We start from the raw sequence: 17,743 nt of genomic DNA on the forward strand, positions 1-17,743 counted from the left end.
ACAAATATTAGACAAAATATATTTATTTTATATCCACAACTATACATCATGTACCAAATATATCATGATTTTGAAACTCTACCCGTTTGGTACATCATTTTTCGATTTTTACCAAATATATTCGCAACTTATTTAGAGTTAACATGACGTAATATTATATGTCCACGTTATATAACTTTTCTTACTAGCTACAAACTAATGAGTATATTTGATCAAACTGATAAAATTTTGTATATCTAACAAATGAGGTATAATTATAGTACTTAGAGGTGCATATGTATCTTGTTGGTGTAAGCAACCTTACTTTTTCTATAAACACATTTCTCATTGCTATAAAGAAATAATTTTTTTATAATGTAAATGTATCTTGCTGTGTAAGCAACCTTATTTTTGTAAACAGATAATTTATTGTATATTGGATAGCATACACCATTGCTTTCAGGTTTCAGCCATTAGTTCCTCCTCTAAGTAGACTCCTGCAAATACAATTACTTAACATAAAATAATTTGACAATTAAAAATGGCAATAACCCAAGAATATTACTTACCTATACTAGTTGTACCATATCATTTGAAGAATTGCATATTACTATAGTGTGAAGAAAATACAGCTACTCATCAGCAACACCATTGTAAAGGGAAAAAGAAATTGCTAGGATTTATACTGTTGAGGCAGACATGTGAAGGGCCACCAAAGAAGCATAGAAACCATTACTGATTTTGATCAAATTCTCATGCCGTCCTTTCTCGACAATAACACCATTTTTAACCACTGCAATGACATCTGCATTCTTGATTGTAGATAAACGATGAGCTACAACAACGGTTGTCCTGTTCACCATTACCCGGTCTAATGCATCTTGGACCACTTTCTCAGATTCAGCATCCAGCGCGCTGGTTGCTTCGTCAAGTAGCAGTATCTTTGGAGTTTTTACTATGGCACGAGCTATAGCTACCCTTTGTTTCTGTCCGCCAGAGAGTTGGATTCCTCTCTCTCCTACAAGAGTGTCATATCCCTGCATTTTTCATTGTATATAACAAGGATAAGCAACAAGTCATGTTTGATCATAACTAAGATTTTTTGGACTTGAAAAAGAAGACATGAGTGTCGATTATTTATGTTCCGACCTGCTGTAAGCTACTGATAAAGTTAAGTGCATTGGCCAACTCTGATGCATCCAAGATTTCTGCCTCTGATGCATTCCCGTCCTTCCCATATGCAATGTTGGAACGGATTGTATCGTTAAACAACACCGGTTCTTGGCTCACAAGTCCCATCTGCTGTCTCAGCCACTTGAGTTGGAGACTCTGAATTTCTACTCCATCTAGAGTTATATGGCCAGAATCTGGATCATAAAATCTTTGTAACAATGAGATGACTGTTGATTTTCCACTCCCACTTTCACCAACTAGAGCCACAGTCTGCAACAAAGCAGCCCAATAGTACTCAAAATTTCACTTTATGTTAATGATTCATGTCCTGCCAACTTATTGCATTAAAAAGGATACTGAATCAAACTAAATACCTTGCCAGAATGAATAGACAGGCTCAGATCTCGGAAAATTTGAATATCTGGCCTAGATGGATACCTAAAGCTTACATGACGAAGCTCTATCTCTCCTCTGACATTATCTAATGTCGTCCCTGACTCATCACTAGGATCTATTTTTGACTTCCGATCTAAAATTGAAAAAATGGAAGCAACAGCAGTCTTGGCCTTGGAGGAATCAGGAGCAAAGGAGCTCGATTGAGAAACTCCCATAGCAGCCATAGTTAAAGCAAAAAAAACCTGCAAAGCAGACAGTGATGAAGCATCACCGGAACATGAGCAGTGCTTAATGAGCCTTTAGTTCTTATATGAAAACTTCTACAACTAAGGAAGATATACCCACTTGAAAAACATCTGAGAATGTTGTTTTGCCATCCTCCACCAATCGAGCTCCAGCATAGAAACTGGTTGCATAGACAGAAAACAATAAGAAGAATGATACTCCGAACCCTATTCCACTGATAAGCCCTTGCCTTATGCCTGTCTTTAGAGGGCCTTCACATTTCTTCCTGTACAGTTGCATCACCTTCTCTTCTGCACAGAAAGAGGCAACAGTTCTTATACTCCCAACTGCATCATTTGCTACTTGGCTTGCTTCTTCATACATCATCTGCAGCAGGTTATACATATTCTTTATTAATAATTTTTGAAGTGAGAAATACAGTATTGATTATTCCAGACAATAATACGAATTCCTGATAAAAAAATTTAGCATTTAATTGAACTATTTTACTGACTCCTTTATCTTGAAATACACAAGCCTACCACAGGCAAATTGCAAGATAAAATGTATACCTTTGCATCTGCACTGAAACCTTTTAAGAACTTCATTTGAACATAACTATTCAGTCCTGCAAGAGGAATTATTGCAAGAATAATGAAGGCTAGTTGCCAACTTGCGGTGAAGGCAATGACCAGACCTGCTACTGCTGATGCTAAGTTTTGAACCATCTGAGCTAGTGAATCTCCAACTAAAGAACGCACTGATGCCGCATCTGCTGAAAGTCTAGCACAAATTGCACCGCTCGAGTGCTCAGGTTCATCAAACCAACCCACCTCCATATGAACCACCTTCTTGAAACACATTGATCTAATCCGCTGGATTAACTTAGACCCAGCCACAGCAAAAAAGTACATTTGCGCATTACATGCTAAAAATGAGACCACAGCCAATATCGTAAATATGATTGCCCAGAACTTTGAATCTTTCCTCAAATCATGAGGTGGTTTAAAAAATGCTTTGATCACACTAGAAATTAATATGCCAAAAATAGGATATATTGCACCATAGATGATAGCAGCTATGGATCCAGCTATAAGCACTGGAATCTCAGGCTTGTTAAGTGTTGCAAGGCGGCTAATTGGGACCTCTGGAGTTTGGTTTTGTTGTGGAAAAACTTCTGGTTCTACTACGGAATTTGCAGACATATTAAATCCTGTAGGTAAACCAAATGAGACTGATAATGGATGACGAGGGCTATTTCCACTCCCAGACGATCCCCGACTGATAGATCGATGCAATGAAATTGATCGCTGTAACGAAACCGATCGTTGAAATGAAACTCTTTGACTAGACTGTGACTCCAAAGAAATGTCTGATTTTTTATGCACATCTACAGCTTGTTCCGAGTCTTCATTCACTTCTTGCAGCCTTATGAGTTGAGAGTATGCTCCATCAGGATCCGCAAGTAGTTCTGAATGTGAACCTAATCAATCAATAAAAAATATACAATCAATAATATGCTTGTCGCTTTCATACTGAGGTCAGCATCAAAAAAAAATCTTATGATATTTGACAGCCAGGAGAAAATTATCCAAAGTGATGGGAAATTTCTAAATGAAAGTTACTGCAACAGTTTAATGGACTGTTTAAGAACATAAGATACCTTTCTCAACCATCTTTCCGCGATGTATGACTGCAATCATATCAGCATTTCTAACCGTAGTTAGACGATGAGCAACAATGACTGTTGTCCGATTGACCATAATCCTGTCTAATGCCTCCTGAACAATTCTTTCAGACTCTGCATCAAGTGCACTTGTAGCTTCATCCAAAAGTAAGATTCGTGGATCTTTTAGGATTGCTCTTGCTATTGCAATTCTCTGCTTCTGTCCACCAGATAGCTGCGTTCCATGCTCACCGACCATGGTTTCCAGACCCTGCATGCAAAATTGAAAGGACCAAATTGAATTAACCATGAGTAAGATCCAGAAAAATAATACATCATGCTTAAAAAAATGATTAATTTGGAGCACACTAATACCTGAGGCAGTTTATCAATGAATTTAGCAGCATTAGCAAGTTCAGAAGCAGCTTTTATCTCTTCAGTGGTTGCTCCATCTTTTCCATATGCAATATTATCCCTAATGCTGGATGTAAATAACACAGGTTCTTGGCTCACGAGTCCTATCTTTGCCCTAATCCACTTTAGCTGATACTCTTTAAGACTGAAACCATCAATGAGAACTTCACCAGCTTGTGGATCATAAAATCTCTCTATTAGACTGATAACTGTTGATTTTCCACTTCCACTTTGTCCAACCAAAGCTGCAGTCATACCACTTGGGATAAAAAGAGAAAACCCACTAAATATTTGCTCATCAGGCCTGGCTGGATAGCTGAAAAATACTTCCTTTAACTCTACATCTCCACGGATGTCATCCGATACCTTTCCACTTGTCCCATAAGCATCTATCTCTGGCTTTCTACCGATGGTTTAAAACATCTTAAAGGCTGCAGTTTGGCCAGCAGCAAATGCACTCATGGAGGGAGACGCCTGCCCTAGGGACCTGAAGCATCCATAAATAAATGAGAAATGTCAGTAATGGTATATCATCAAATAAAGTTTTGAATTCATGTTTTATTGATGTCTTAGAATAAAAAGTTTATGAGTCACAGAGAAACACACGTGGCACCGGTTAACACAGCAAAAAGCACATTAATCACTTCGCCACCTGTGTATCCTTTTTCCAGTATCATCTTTCCTCCAAACCATATAGCAAGCGCATAACTAGTAAAGAGGATGAACATAAATACACCGAGACCCAGTCCAGTAACTATGCCCTCATGAGCACCTGAGTGGTAAGCAGCAACAAGAAACTTCTCATAATTACTTATGGCTTGCTTCTCTCCAGTAAATGATGCAACCTATAAAACGATTGAAGAGTGAGCTTACTTCTCTATGCATATAATTAGTACTTCCTATATTTTTAACATACCGTTCTGATTGAACCGATAGTCTGCTCAACTACAGTTGCTGCTTTTGCATAGGCATTTTGGCCACGAGATGCTACCCTAGCCATCATGATAGACATAGATGCACCAGCCAGAATAAGCAAGGGCAGTGTGGACAACATGACAAGGGTAAGAAGCCATCCTTTAATAAATGCTATAACAAATCCTCCAATGAACGTTGATACAAGCTGCAAAAATTTCCCAACCTGAATGACAGGTAGTAAATAGATCAATTAACCACAACAGAAAATTCTACACATGATTATCCTTAGTTAGGAAATCCACCACTTATTAAGAAGTCTTATCGTACCTTTTCCCCCATAGCATCTTGTATAAGAACAGTGTCACCAGACATTCTACTGATAACCTCTCCCGTGCTTGTTTCCTTGTCAAAGAAAGTAATATCTTGTCTTAGTATAGTTTTCAAATATAAACCCCGTATTCTCGCAGCCTGTCGCTCCCCTGTTACCATCCAACAGACCACCTCTGCAAACAACAAAGGAGTGTTTTTCAATCCCCTCCATAACATTACATGGCATTGGCATTATTTGTGTTTACTCACGGAGAAATGCGGCTACAGCGGTTCCTACTCCCAAGTAGACAAATTTTAGAGCCACCTAATGTTTTCCAGGAAAAAATTAGCAGCAGTTTTTCCATGTAAAATTAAAATGATGATAGAAGAAAGACAAAGATCAAGTTCAACAACTACATTTTACAAAGAAAAGCAGTAGATGAATTTCATCTTCTTTTATATATCTAGTAGCTAAAGTTTAGAGCCTATTGACCTAAAATTGCAATTATGCATCTACCTCATTAGATATATGCATAATAACTTTACACTCAAAAGCAGGGGCGGATCCAGGGGGATTGAGGAGGGTCGATGTAGGGGCGGTTTTTTCTTGTACCCCTACAAGTGCTAATTACCACATTTATACCCTATTTTCTGTCGTTTGATTATTCTAAATAGCCGAACACGAAAAGTTTGACCCTCCTAAGTTGTAGTCCTGGTTTCGCCCCTGCTCAGAAGTCAAACTTTTGTCCAAAAATAGGTTACCTTGGAAACTACATGCACAATATCTTTGTTGTTCTGGTTGTTTCCAAAACCATCAACAGTATCTCCAAAAAACGTTGTCATCAAGGGCAGGCTCATTCCATTCCCAATAGCACCAATTGAGCCTATGATCATCAAAGCAATATCAAAGGAATCTGCAAATGAAAAGAGCTTGTGAAATGGAACTGAGTCAGTTTCCCCATCTCCTTTTCCCTTCTCCTCCACTTCCTGGCTTTTTGATGTGCTGGCCTCACAGGTATCACCGTGTAAGCCATTTTGCACTTCCATATCTGATTATCCAATTGCTCTTGCAACGTATTATACTTCCTTTGCAGCTGTAGAGCACAAAGAAGCAGTGGATTACTAACTTCCTAATCAGATTATCATAGCACCACCGATGAGCAAGTATCTAAAAGTAAGATAAGAGGATTCAACAACAATCATGAGAATCTTGACTTAAACATAGGTATTGTGTTTAAAATCTAAGGAAACCAGTAATATACCAACAGTCCACAACTTCATTGCAAATCACTTACCAAAACAAGTAGAACAACATACGAGAATAGAAGTGATCGAAAACCCGGATAGAAAACTGAAAGATACGGAGTTTCTTACCGAAAAGAAGCAAAATTTCCTTGCTCTTATTCCTCCTTGAAGATGCATATTGTGGTTCATCTGTTTGTACATTATATAGAGCAGAGGCATTCCCATTCCTTAGAGCCCAAGAATTTGGAACAGTGACTCAGAATTAGTCAAGCGATTCTACGGAGTCTATAATAAAAAGACAAGAACTACAGATAAAAGAACATATACTAAAACTACCCAATAAAAAAAGGAAAAATTTGATCTTACAGGTCATTGAGAAAGCAACTTTATGTTATTTAAGGGAGCAAAACAAAGACATTAATCTTCCCAGAGTCACGGACCACAAAGGTTTGACCAAATTGCAAGAAAAAAATTGAACTTCCAATTAAACAGAAATTATAAACCCTATTTTGACATCACATCAGAACCAGAACTAATGTCATCCGCCATTAAAAAAGGAAGGAGAAACAAGAAGGGAAAGGGTGCAAAATTAACCCTAATGTTTAGGCCGCGTCTCACTTTAGTCACTAACTAGGTCGATGCTCGCGCGTTGCGCGGATTATATTAAATATTGTAATATTTTTTATTTCAAAATTATTTTTATATAAATTTTATTTTGATACTTGAATTAGCTTATAGTATTATATACATAGCCCAAATTACTTGAATTATCATATAAGTAGCTCAAACTCTAGATGAGACTTCCCATCAATCAATACAATTTGTAGAGCACTAAACTAAACTAAAGTTTTTATAACCTAATAAAACAATCCAATGCAATATCCTACAAAAAAAATCATTAAATCTTGAAGTATACTTCCCTTACCACGGTGAACGTTACACTTGAAAACTACAAAAACAAATGGTTATGTTTTCTTTCGATATTTTCCATAATTGCTTAAAAATGACATATTTGAAGAAAAAATTTGACATTTTCTATCAATAGCATTTTTCTAAGATTGGCTAACTTGGATGAAGTCCATTCTTTTAAAAATACAAATATTGTAATGTGGATTAAAAGATATCACAATAACGTAATGACAAAATGTTTAAGGTTTCATAAGTGAGACTAACTAATCCGGAAAATAAAAACATGTCAAAGAATTCAGTGCAATAAAAAAAAGCAAAACCATAATTTTAAGGGAAATTATTTTTAAAGTTCCTTCTACCAAATCTGACATATTTATTTTACATCAGTTTTAGCTGGCCTACTATATCATTTTTTTTCCCGTAGGAGACCTGCACTCATGAAGCAGAAGGAAAACTTGGTAACAATACACAAACATATTTGGAGTTCATGTTTCAGATTCAAAAAATTGTTTCTTATATAGAAAACAAAGTAAAAATAAGAAAGAATATGAAGAGATCCTAATAAACAGTATTATTTTCGTCTCTTGACTTCCAACTCAGGCTCAGGCTCACCAAATTGAAACTACAAAGATATGGCTATATTTCCTCGTCAGAATCATGTTTTAACATTCAGAGGTTTTTCAATTCAGATGTCATCTGATTGTTTTTATCATGAACCAGAGATATCTCAATGAAGCTCGGAACAAAATGGTGCTCTAGGCATGAGAGCTTGCTAGGAGTCTCCTTTAAGTAAAATATGCTGAATGCCTTTTGATGGAAACATTGGAGATGAAAGTTTGTTTTTATAGGGAGGGGTGAGAATTTGATCATCTTTTGGTGGAATAGAACTGACCCGATTGTAGGTATTTATATGTTTAAGATTGTTTGTAATTGTTTTGAAGAAATAATGGATGCATAAGAAAGTGCTTAATGGTTTTGATGGAAGATGAGAAGTTTAAGATGTTATGGAAAATGAAAAGTTACGGGAAGTACTTTGGATGGAAGAAGAGAAGTTGGAGATGTTTTGAAAAATGAAAAGTTGTAGAAGAGTTACTGTACGCCTAACAGATTAATTGAATTAGTAAATAGGAGTATGAGTGGTTTTGAGATAAAAATGTACACATGGCTAAATTATAGAAGTCCACTTGTTAAAATAGTGTCAAAAGTTTTGTTAGTGCTCAGCTTTATAGTATAGTATAAATATTATTTTCGGCTCAATTATATTTCAAAAAGTGGTTATTTAAGCACCCCGGTAGGCGGTAACAAAAGTTTAAAACAACGTCAACTAACATGATGTGGTAGTAAAAATGAAAAAAATAAATAAACCAAATTTTATAAGGATTAATGTCACCATATAGCACAAGTTTTCACGTTTTAAGCACAAACTTCTACGTCTCACCTAATAGCACAACCTTCCATTATGCGGCATATACTACATATATGTCTAAAACAGTGTCGTTTTGTTCATCCACATGGCCAAAAACGACGTCAATTTTACAAAAAATAAAACATAAAATGCTACCCGGGTTATATAATGAAAATATAATCCCCTGTACCTTTCTATCATGTTTTTGTTGTGTTCTCGACTTATTCTGGATTGTGTTGTAATAGAATTAAAACTTGATAGAAATTTGAGGTCAATGCTTGAGTATTCTAAGAGTTTCGGTTGAGTATCAATATGAATATGGTAGTATTTATTAGGTTTTATAACAGTTTCATATCAATTTTACTGTTTTGTTCCAACTAGTTCTCGATGTAACCGAACAAGTCTGGAGTACCGTTTCGGACCGTGATGTGTTAGGTTAGCACATGTTGTATCTTGGTTGTGTCTTGATGAGTATAATATGTGTATACATGTATTTTGTGTGAGTATTCGATGTTTGTTTGATTCAAGTTGTTTGTGTGTGTTTCGTGTTCTGTATTGGCGCGTATCGTTCTTCGGGTGGTGAATCCGATTGTTTGTGTGATCCTTGAGGGGTGTTATGTGTGGTTTAGAGTGGAGTGAGTGTCCCTTGATATTTGGCTTTGTTACAAGTGTTTAGAACTCCTTTTTAGTGAAAAAACCATGTTTCAGAAGTGAAGACAGTTTGGACGATCGTGCCAGACTTGGATGATTGTCCATTGCATTTTTTTTACTTTTTGCGGGGTAAATGACCATATGCACGACCATGCAATTGATTTGGACGATCATCATGCATCATGTAAATCATATAAATGCGCAATTTAGATTTCATTTGTGCGAAATATAAACCCTAGATGTAATTTTCAGCCTCCAACTCGTCCCCACATGTATCATTGTCAATTCCTTTGATCTAAACCTTAATCCATCTTTAAACACTTGTTTAAACACTTCTAATTTAAGGATTTAAGTTGTTTTTGAAAAATCATTTGTGTTTTCTTTTGGTGGATTAAAAGCGCATTCCAAATTGATCATTTTTTTTTCTTTTACAATGACAACTAATTTGAATGGTGCAAGCAGCCTTATCAAATTGTTAAGACATATTTATGACAATTAAAATTTAAACTGATTTATTATCTAAATAAATATTTATTCAATATTATTGTCTAAATGGACTAAACTGATAAATTTGTATTTTTAACAGAGGAGAAATATATATATATATAGCCTATTATAGTACTTAGGCCAGTGGCGAAGCCACATTACGAAAAAGGTGGTCAACTACGAAGAGAATTACACTAAAATCTTATATTAACTAGGCCAATTTGCATGTATCAAACTTTTTTTAATGTAAATTGATCCCTTATTTTTTAATTTGATATTAAACTATAAAATTCGACCGCTTTCAAAATAATTTCTGGCTTCGTCCCTGACTTAAACCATCTTTAACCACAATTCATCATCAAATATTAATTAGGTGATTTATCACCAAATACACTCCAACTATAATCACTTTTTCAAATAAAAATATTACTTTTCATCTTTAATACTTTAATCATTTTTTCACTTTAACATCTATACACTTTTTATCAATAACACCCACACACTTATTTTTATTACATGTTAGTTCAATTAATATTTATAATAATAATTATTATATTTTATAAAATAAATTATTAAATAATTTATATTATTTATCTTCTAGTTCAAATAATTTCATTGATTATTTTACTAATATTGATGGATCTGATACCGGTCTACCAGGTTATTACTGTAAAATGTGTTCTGTTTCGTTGTCATGTAATGTCGTAGTAGTAGTATGTTTCGTTTCTAGGTTATCATCTAATTTATATAATGTTTTTATGTTACCTTATCGTAGAATTATTTATGTAATGTTTTTATGTTCTCGTCTCGTTAAATAATTAATGTAATATTTTTAAATTATTATCTCATAAAATTAGTTATATAATATTTTATGTTAGTTTTAATAATTAATGAAAAGTAAATGATTATTATATTTTAATATTCTCATATGTAAAATTATTCTGTAATATTATAAATAAATAATATTTATATATATATATGTCTTTAATTATAAATATATTAGAATTATATAAAAAAAACAAACTAAAAGTATTAAATTGTACTTAGCTAAATAAGTAAATAATAAATAGTATAGTGGATCACCTATTCTGATGAGAGAGGTGATTTGTATGTCATTTGTTTTAAAATAAGTGACAGATCGGAGATGAAACGTCACATGTTTTAAAACAAGTGATATGCATTGAAGATGCCCTTAGAGGTGTATATGTATCTTATTTTTGTAAGGAACCTTATTTTTTCCATAAACACATTTCTTATTGCTATAAAAAAAATGATTTTTATAATGATGTAAATATTTCTTGTTGTGTAAGCAACCTTATTTTTTTTTTATATAGAAACAGATACTTTATTGTATATTGGATAGCAGACACCATTGCTTTCAGGTTTCAGTCATTATTTCCTCCTGTAAGTAGACTCCTACAAATACAATTGCTTAACATAAAATAATTTGCCAATTAAAAATGGCAATAACCCAAGAATATTATTTACCTATACTAGTTGTACCATATCATTTGAAGATTTGCATATTACTATTGTGTGAAAAGAAAATACAGCTACTCATCAGCAACACCATTGTAAAGGGAAAAAGAAATTGCTAGGATTTTATACTGTTGAGGCAGACATGTGAAGGGCCACCAAAGAAGCATAGAAACCATTACTGATTTTGATCAAATTCTCATGCCTTCCTTTCTCGACAATAACACCATTTTTAACCACTGCGATGACATCTGCATTCTTGATTGTAGATAAACGATGAGCTACAACAACGGTTGTCCTGTTCACCATTACCCGGTCTAATGCATCTTGGACCACTTTCTCAGATTCAGCATCCAGTGCGCTGGTTGCTTCGTCTAGTAGCAGTATCTTTGGAGTTTTTACTATGGCACGAGCTATAGCTACCCTTTGTTTCTGTCCGCCAGAGAGTTGGATTCCTCGCTCTCCTACAAGAGTGTCATATCCCTGCATTTTTCATTGTAATATAACAAGGATAAGCAACAGGTCATGTTTGATCATAACTATAATTTTTTGGACTTGAAAAAGAAGACATGAGTGTCGGACTATTTATGTTCCAACCTGTTGTAAGCTACTGATGAAGTTATGTGCATTGGCCAACTCCGATGCATCCAAGATTTCTGCCTCTGTTGCATTCTCATCCTTCCCATATGCAATGTTGGCACGGATTGTATCGTTAAACAATACGGGTTCTTGGCTCACAAGCCCCATCTGCTGTCTCAACCACTTGAGTTGGAGACTCTGAATTTCTACTCCATCTAGAGTTATATGGCCAGAATCCGGATCGTAAAATCTTTGTAACAATGAGATGACTGTTGATTTTCCACTCCCACTTTCACCAACTAGAGCCACAGTCTGCAACAAAGCAGCCCAATAGTACTCAAAATTTCACTTTATGTTAATGATTCATGTCCTGCTAACTTATGGCATTAAAAAAGATACAGAATCAAACTAATTACCTTGCCACAATGAATAGACAGGCTCAGTTCTCGGAAAATTTGAATATCTGGCCTAGATGGATACCTAAAGCTTACATGACGAAGCTCAATCTCTCCTTTGACATTATCTAATGTCGTCCCTGACTCATCACTAGGATCTATTTTTGACTTTCGATCTAAAATTGAAAAAATGGAAGCAACTGCAGTCTTGGCCTTGGAGGAATCAGGAGCAAAGGAGCTTGATTGAGAAATTCCCATAGCAGCCATAGTTAAAGCAAAAAAAACCTGCAAAGCAGACAGTGACAAAGCATCACCAGAACATGAGCAATGTTCAAGGAGCGTTAAAATTCTTATATGAAAAATTTTACAACTAAGGAAGATATACCCACTTGAAAAACATCTGAAAATGTTGTTTTGCCATCCTCCACCAATCGAGCTCCAGCATAGAAACTGGTTGCATAGACAGAAAACAATAAGAAGAATGATACTCCGAACCCTATTCCACTGATAAGCCCTTGCCTTATGCCTGTCTTCAGAGGGCCTTCACATTTCTTCTTGTACAGTAGCATCACCTTCTCTTCTGCACAGTAAGAGGCAACAGTTCTTATACTCCCAACTGCATCATTTGCTACTTGGCTTGCTTCTTCATACATCATCTGCAACAGGTTATACTTACTCTTAATGCATAATCTTTGAAGACACAGTATTCAGGATTCCTGACAGTATTACGAGTTCCTGATTAAGGATTTTAGCATTCAAATTGAACTATTTTATCGACTCTATTATCTTGAAGCTCACAAACCTACCACAGAAAAATTGCAAGATGGAATGTATACCTTTGCATCTGCGCTGAAACCTTTTAAGAACTTCACTTGAACATAATTATTAAGTCCTGCAAGAGGAATTATTGCCAGAATAATAAACGCTAGTTGCCAACTTGCGGTGAAGGCAATAACGAGACCTGCTACTGCTGAGGCAATGTTTTGAACCATCTGAGCTAGTGAATCTCCAACTAAAGAACGCACTGATGCCGCATCTGCTGAAAGTCTAGCACAAATTGCACCGCTCGAGTTCTCAGGGTCATCAAACCAACCAACCTCCATATAAACCACCTTCTTGAAACACATTGATCTGATCCGCTGGATTAACTTTGACCCAGCCACAGCAAAAAAGTACATTTGTGTAGAACATGCCAAAAATGAGACTATGGCAATTACCGTGAATATGATTGCCCAGAAATTCGAATCTTTCCTCAATTCATGAGGTGGTTTAAAGAAAGCTTTGATCACTTTAGAAATTAATATACCAAAAAGAGGAAATATTACACCATTGACGATTGCACCTATGGATCCAGCTATAAGCACTGGAATCTCAGGCTTGTTAAGAGATGCAAGGCGGCGAATTGGGACCTCTGGAGTTTGGTTTTGTTGTGGAGAAACTTCTGGTTCTACTATGGAATTCGCAGACATATTAAATACTGTAGGTAAACCAAATGAGACTGATAATGAATGATGAGGGCTATTTCCGCCACCAGATGATCCCCGACTGATAGATCGATGCAATGAAACTGATCGTTGTAATGAAACAGATCGTTGAAATGATACTCTTTGACTATTCTGTGACTCCAAAGAAATGTTTGATCTTTTATGCACATCTACAGCTTGTTCTGAATCTTCATTTACTTCTTGCAACCTTATAAGTTGAGAGTATGCTCCATCAGAATCCGCAAGTAGTTCAGAATGTGAACCTAATCAATCAATCAATAATATGCTTGTCACTTTCACAGTGAGGATCAACATCAAATAAGAGATTCTTATGATTTTTGACAGCCATGAGAAATTTGTCCTAAGTAATATGGGACATTTCAAAACAAAATTTGCTGCAACATTTTATTGATCTATTTAAGAACATAAGCTACCTTTCTCAACCATCTTCCCGCGATGTATGACAGCAATCATATCAGCGTTTCTAACGGTAGTCAGACGATGGGCAACAATGACTGTTGTCCGATTGACCATAATCCTATCTAATGCCTCCTGAACAATTCTTTCAGACTCTGCATCAAGTGCACTTGTAGCTTCATCCAAAAGTAAGATTCGTGGATCTTTTAGGATTGCTCTTGCTATTGCAATTCGCTGCTTCTGTCCACCAGAAAGCTGTGTTCCATGCTCACCAACCATAGTGTCTAGACCCTGCATGCAAAATTAAAAGAACCAAATTGAATTAATAATGCATAAGACCCAGAAGATGAATATATCATGCTGAAAATAATTGATTAATTGGGAACCGCCTAGAACCTGAGGCAGTTTATCAATGAATTTAGCAGCATTGGCAAGTTCAGCAGCAGCTTTTATCTCTTCAGTGGTCGCTCCATCTTTTCCATATGCAATATTATCCCTAATGCTGGATGTAAATAGCACAGGTTCTTGGCTGACAAGTCCAATCTTTGCCCTAATCCACTTTAGCTGAAACTCTTTAAGTTTGATGCCATCAATGAGAATTTCACCACCTTGTGGATCATAAAATCTCTCTATTAGACTAATAACTGTTGATTTCCCACTTCCACTTTGTCCAACCAAAGCTGCAGTCATGCCACTTGGTATAAAAAGAGAGAATCCACTAAAAATTTGCTCATCGGGTCTAGCTGGATAACTGAAATATACTTCCTTTAACTCTACATCTCCACGGATGTCATCCAATACCTTTCCACTCATCTCATAAGCATCTATCTCTGGCTTTCTACCAATGGTTTCAAACATCTTAAAGGCTGCAGCTCGGCCAGAAGCAAATGCACTCATGGAGGGAGATGCCTGCCCTAGGGACCTGAAGCATCCATAAATAAATGAGAAATATCAATAAAGGGTAAATCATCAAAGAATTTTTTTTTTATTTCATGTTTAGTTAATGTACTAGAATCAAAAGTTTCCGAGTCACAGAGAAACACACGTGGCACCAGTCAACACAGCAAAAAGCACATTAATCACTTCGCCACCTGTATATCCTTTTTCCACTATCATCTTCCCTCCAAACCAAATAGCAAGCGCATAACTAGAGAACACGATGAAGGTAAATATGCCAAGACCCAGTCCAGTAATTAAGCCCTCGTGAGCACCTGAGTGGTAAGTAGCAACAAGAAACTTCTCATAATTACTTATGGCTTTCTTCTCTCCGGTAAATGATGCAACCTATAAAACACCTGAACAGTAAGCATACATCTCTAAGCATATAATTAGTACTTGCTATAATTTTAACATACCGTTCTGATTGAACCAATAGACTGCTCAACTACAATTCCTGCTTTTGCATAGGCATTTTGACCACGAGATGCTACCCTAGCCATCATGATAGACATAAGTGCACCAGCCAGAATAAGCAGGGGCAGTGTGGACAACATGACAACAGTAAGAAGCCACCCTTTAACAAATGCTACTACAAATCCTCCAATGAACGTTGATACAAGCTGCAAAAATTTCCCAACCTGAATGACGGACAGTAGACAGATCAATTAACGGTAATTGCAAATTCTGTAAATGATTATCCAGCAGTTAGGAGTTCCATCACTATTTCAAAAGTATAGTTTGTACCTTTTCTCCCATAGCATCTTGTATAAGAACAGTGTCACCGGACATTCTACCGATAACCTCTCCAGTGTTTGTTTCCTTATCAAAGAAAGCAATATCTTGTCTCAGTATAGTTTTCAAATATAAACCTCTTATTCTAGCAGCCTGTCGCTCCCCTGTTACCATCCAACAGACCACCTCTGCAAACAATAAAGGAATGTTTCTCAATCCACTCGATAACATTACATGGCATAGGCATTATTTGTGTTTACTCACGGAGAAATGCGGCTACGGCGGTTCCTATTCCCAAGTAGACAAATTTTAGAGCCACCTAATGTTTTTCCAGGAAAAAATTAGCAGCAATTGAATGATGATAAAAGAAAGACAATGATCAATCAAGTTCAACAACTACATTTTACAAAGAGTAGCAGTAGATGAATTTCATCTTATTTTATATATCTAGTAGCTAAAGTTTAAAACCTAAAATTCAATTATGCATCTACTTCATTAGATATATGCACAATAACTTTACACTCAAAAGTCAAACTTCAGTCCAAAAATAGGTTATATCTAAGGCTTGTACTGAACATAGTTACCTTGGAGACTACATGCACAATATCATTGTTATTCTGGTTATTTCCAAAAACATCAACAGTATCCCCAAAAAACGTTGTCATCAGGGGCAGGCTTATTCCATTCCCGATAGCACCAATTGAGCCTATGATCATCAAAGCAACATCAAAGGAATCTGCAAATGTAAAGAGCTTGTGAAATGGAACTGCATTAGTTTCTCCATTTCCTTTTCGCTTCTCCTCCTCTTCCTGGCTTTTCGATGTGCTGGCCTCACAGGTATTACCGCGTAAGCTATTTTCCGCTTCCATATCTGACTATCCAATTGCTCTTGCAACTTCTCGTCCTTCTTTCGCAGCTGTAGAGCACAAAAAGGTAGTGGATTACTCCAGCAACTTTCTAACAACAATTATAAAACAAGTAGGACAACATAAGAAAATGAAAGTGATCGAGAACCCGGATAGAAAACCGAAAGATAAGTAGTTTCGTACCGAAAAGAAGGATGTCCTTGCTCTTATTTCACCTTGTGGGTGCATATTCTGGTTCATCTGTTGGTACATTATATAGAGCAGAGGCATTTCCATTGCTTAGAGCCCAAGAATTTGGAACAGTGGTTCAACAACAAGGACATTCAGAATTAGTCAACCAAAACTGACATTTTTTTATTAATTTCTAACAAGCATTGAGCTCACGCATAACTTAGTGAAATGGGCAAGACTGGTTCTATCTACAGACTACACATTCTTTAATAAAAATAAACCCAATAAACAAGGAAAATGTGATCTTACAGGTCATTCAGAATTGCTATAGAAAGCAACTTTATGTTATTTAATTTCAAATTTTACTTCAGCATTGTAGTTGGAATTTGTTCAACCAAAATGTAAAAAATTCTGTAAAAAATAGATTAAAAATTCGAATTAAACAGTAATTATAAACCCTAATTTGACATCACATTTTGAATTCAGAACAGCGATAATATTAATTAAGTCATTTGATAAAACGAAAGTGCACCGTACTACAGCCCTCAAATCGGAAATGGCAGCTCGTTGAAGAGAAACGATGTCGTCTTTTGAGAGAAAAGGGTAAAACGTCCTTTGCCAAAAAAACGAGAATCCGCCGTTATCATACGTGGCGAATTGTTATTCTGTCGCTATAGCGATGAAAAAAAAGAGGTGTATAATCTGGGTTAGTTTTTTTGGGTAAAAGGTACAAAAACATTCTCGAGGTTTCCCCTAAAGTATAGATCAGTCCTTTTTGTATATTAAGGCACAATTAAGCCTTCATATTTTTTAAATTAAACAAAAAAATCTTTTAAATTTTTTTTTACTGAACAAATAAACCTTTCTGTTAAATATGATTGTTAACGGCGTCAAATATCTTTAAGAAAAAA

The 17,743-nt window shown here is 35.7% G+C and overlaps 1 protein-coding gene and 1 pseudogene across 2 annotated transcripts; both read right to left on the reverse strand.

The window, feature by feature from the left end:
- Window positions 1-488: 488 nt before the first annotated feature.
- LOC126686043 (ABC transporter B family member 11-like) lies at window positions 489-6,936 on the reverse strand (annotated as a pseudogene).
- Window positions 6,937-11,205: 4,269 nt separating this feature from the next.
- LOC126686042 (ABC transporter B family member 11-like) lies at window positions 11,206-17,502 on the reverse strand. Of its 2 annotated transcripts, none has more exons than XM_050380056.2 (13): window positions 16,845-17,502; window positions 16,380-16,711; window positions 16,060-16,114; window positions 15,808-15,983; window positions 15,480-15,701; window positions 15,170-15,408; window positions 14,521-15,046; window positions 14,142-14,415; window positions 13,060-13,970; window positions 12,613-12,879; window positions 12,245-12,508; window positions 11,847-12,140; window positions 11,206-11,732 (listed from the first exon to the last, which is right to left on the reverse strand). In XM_050380056.2, the coding sequence occupies exons 2-13, from the start codon at window positions 16,662-16,664 to the stop codon at window positions 11,376-11,378; spliced, it is 3,870 nt and encodes a 1,289-aa protein (XP_050236013.1). In that variant the 5' UTR covers window positions 16,665-16,711; window positions 16,845-17,502; the 3' UTR covers window positions 11,206-11,375. The 2 variants fall into 2 exon arrangements, with proteins under 2 accessions (XP_050236013.1, XP_050236015.1); XM_050380058.2 differs by having other exon boundaries at window positions 16,380-16,752.
- Window positions 17,503-17,743: the final 241 nt, after the last annotated feature.

Source organism: Mercurialis annua, linkage group LG6, assembly GCF_937616625.2.
Source record: "Mercurialis annua linkage group LG6, ddMerAnnu1.2, whole genome shotgun sequence".
NCBI lineage: Eukaryota > Viridiplantae > Streptophyta > Magnoliopsida > Malpighiales > Euphorbiaceae > Mercurialis > Mercurialis annua.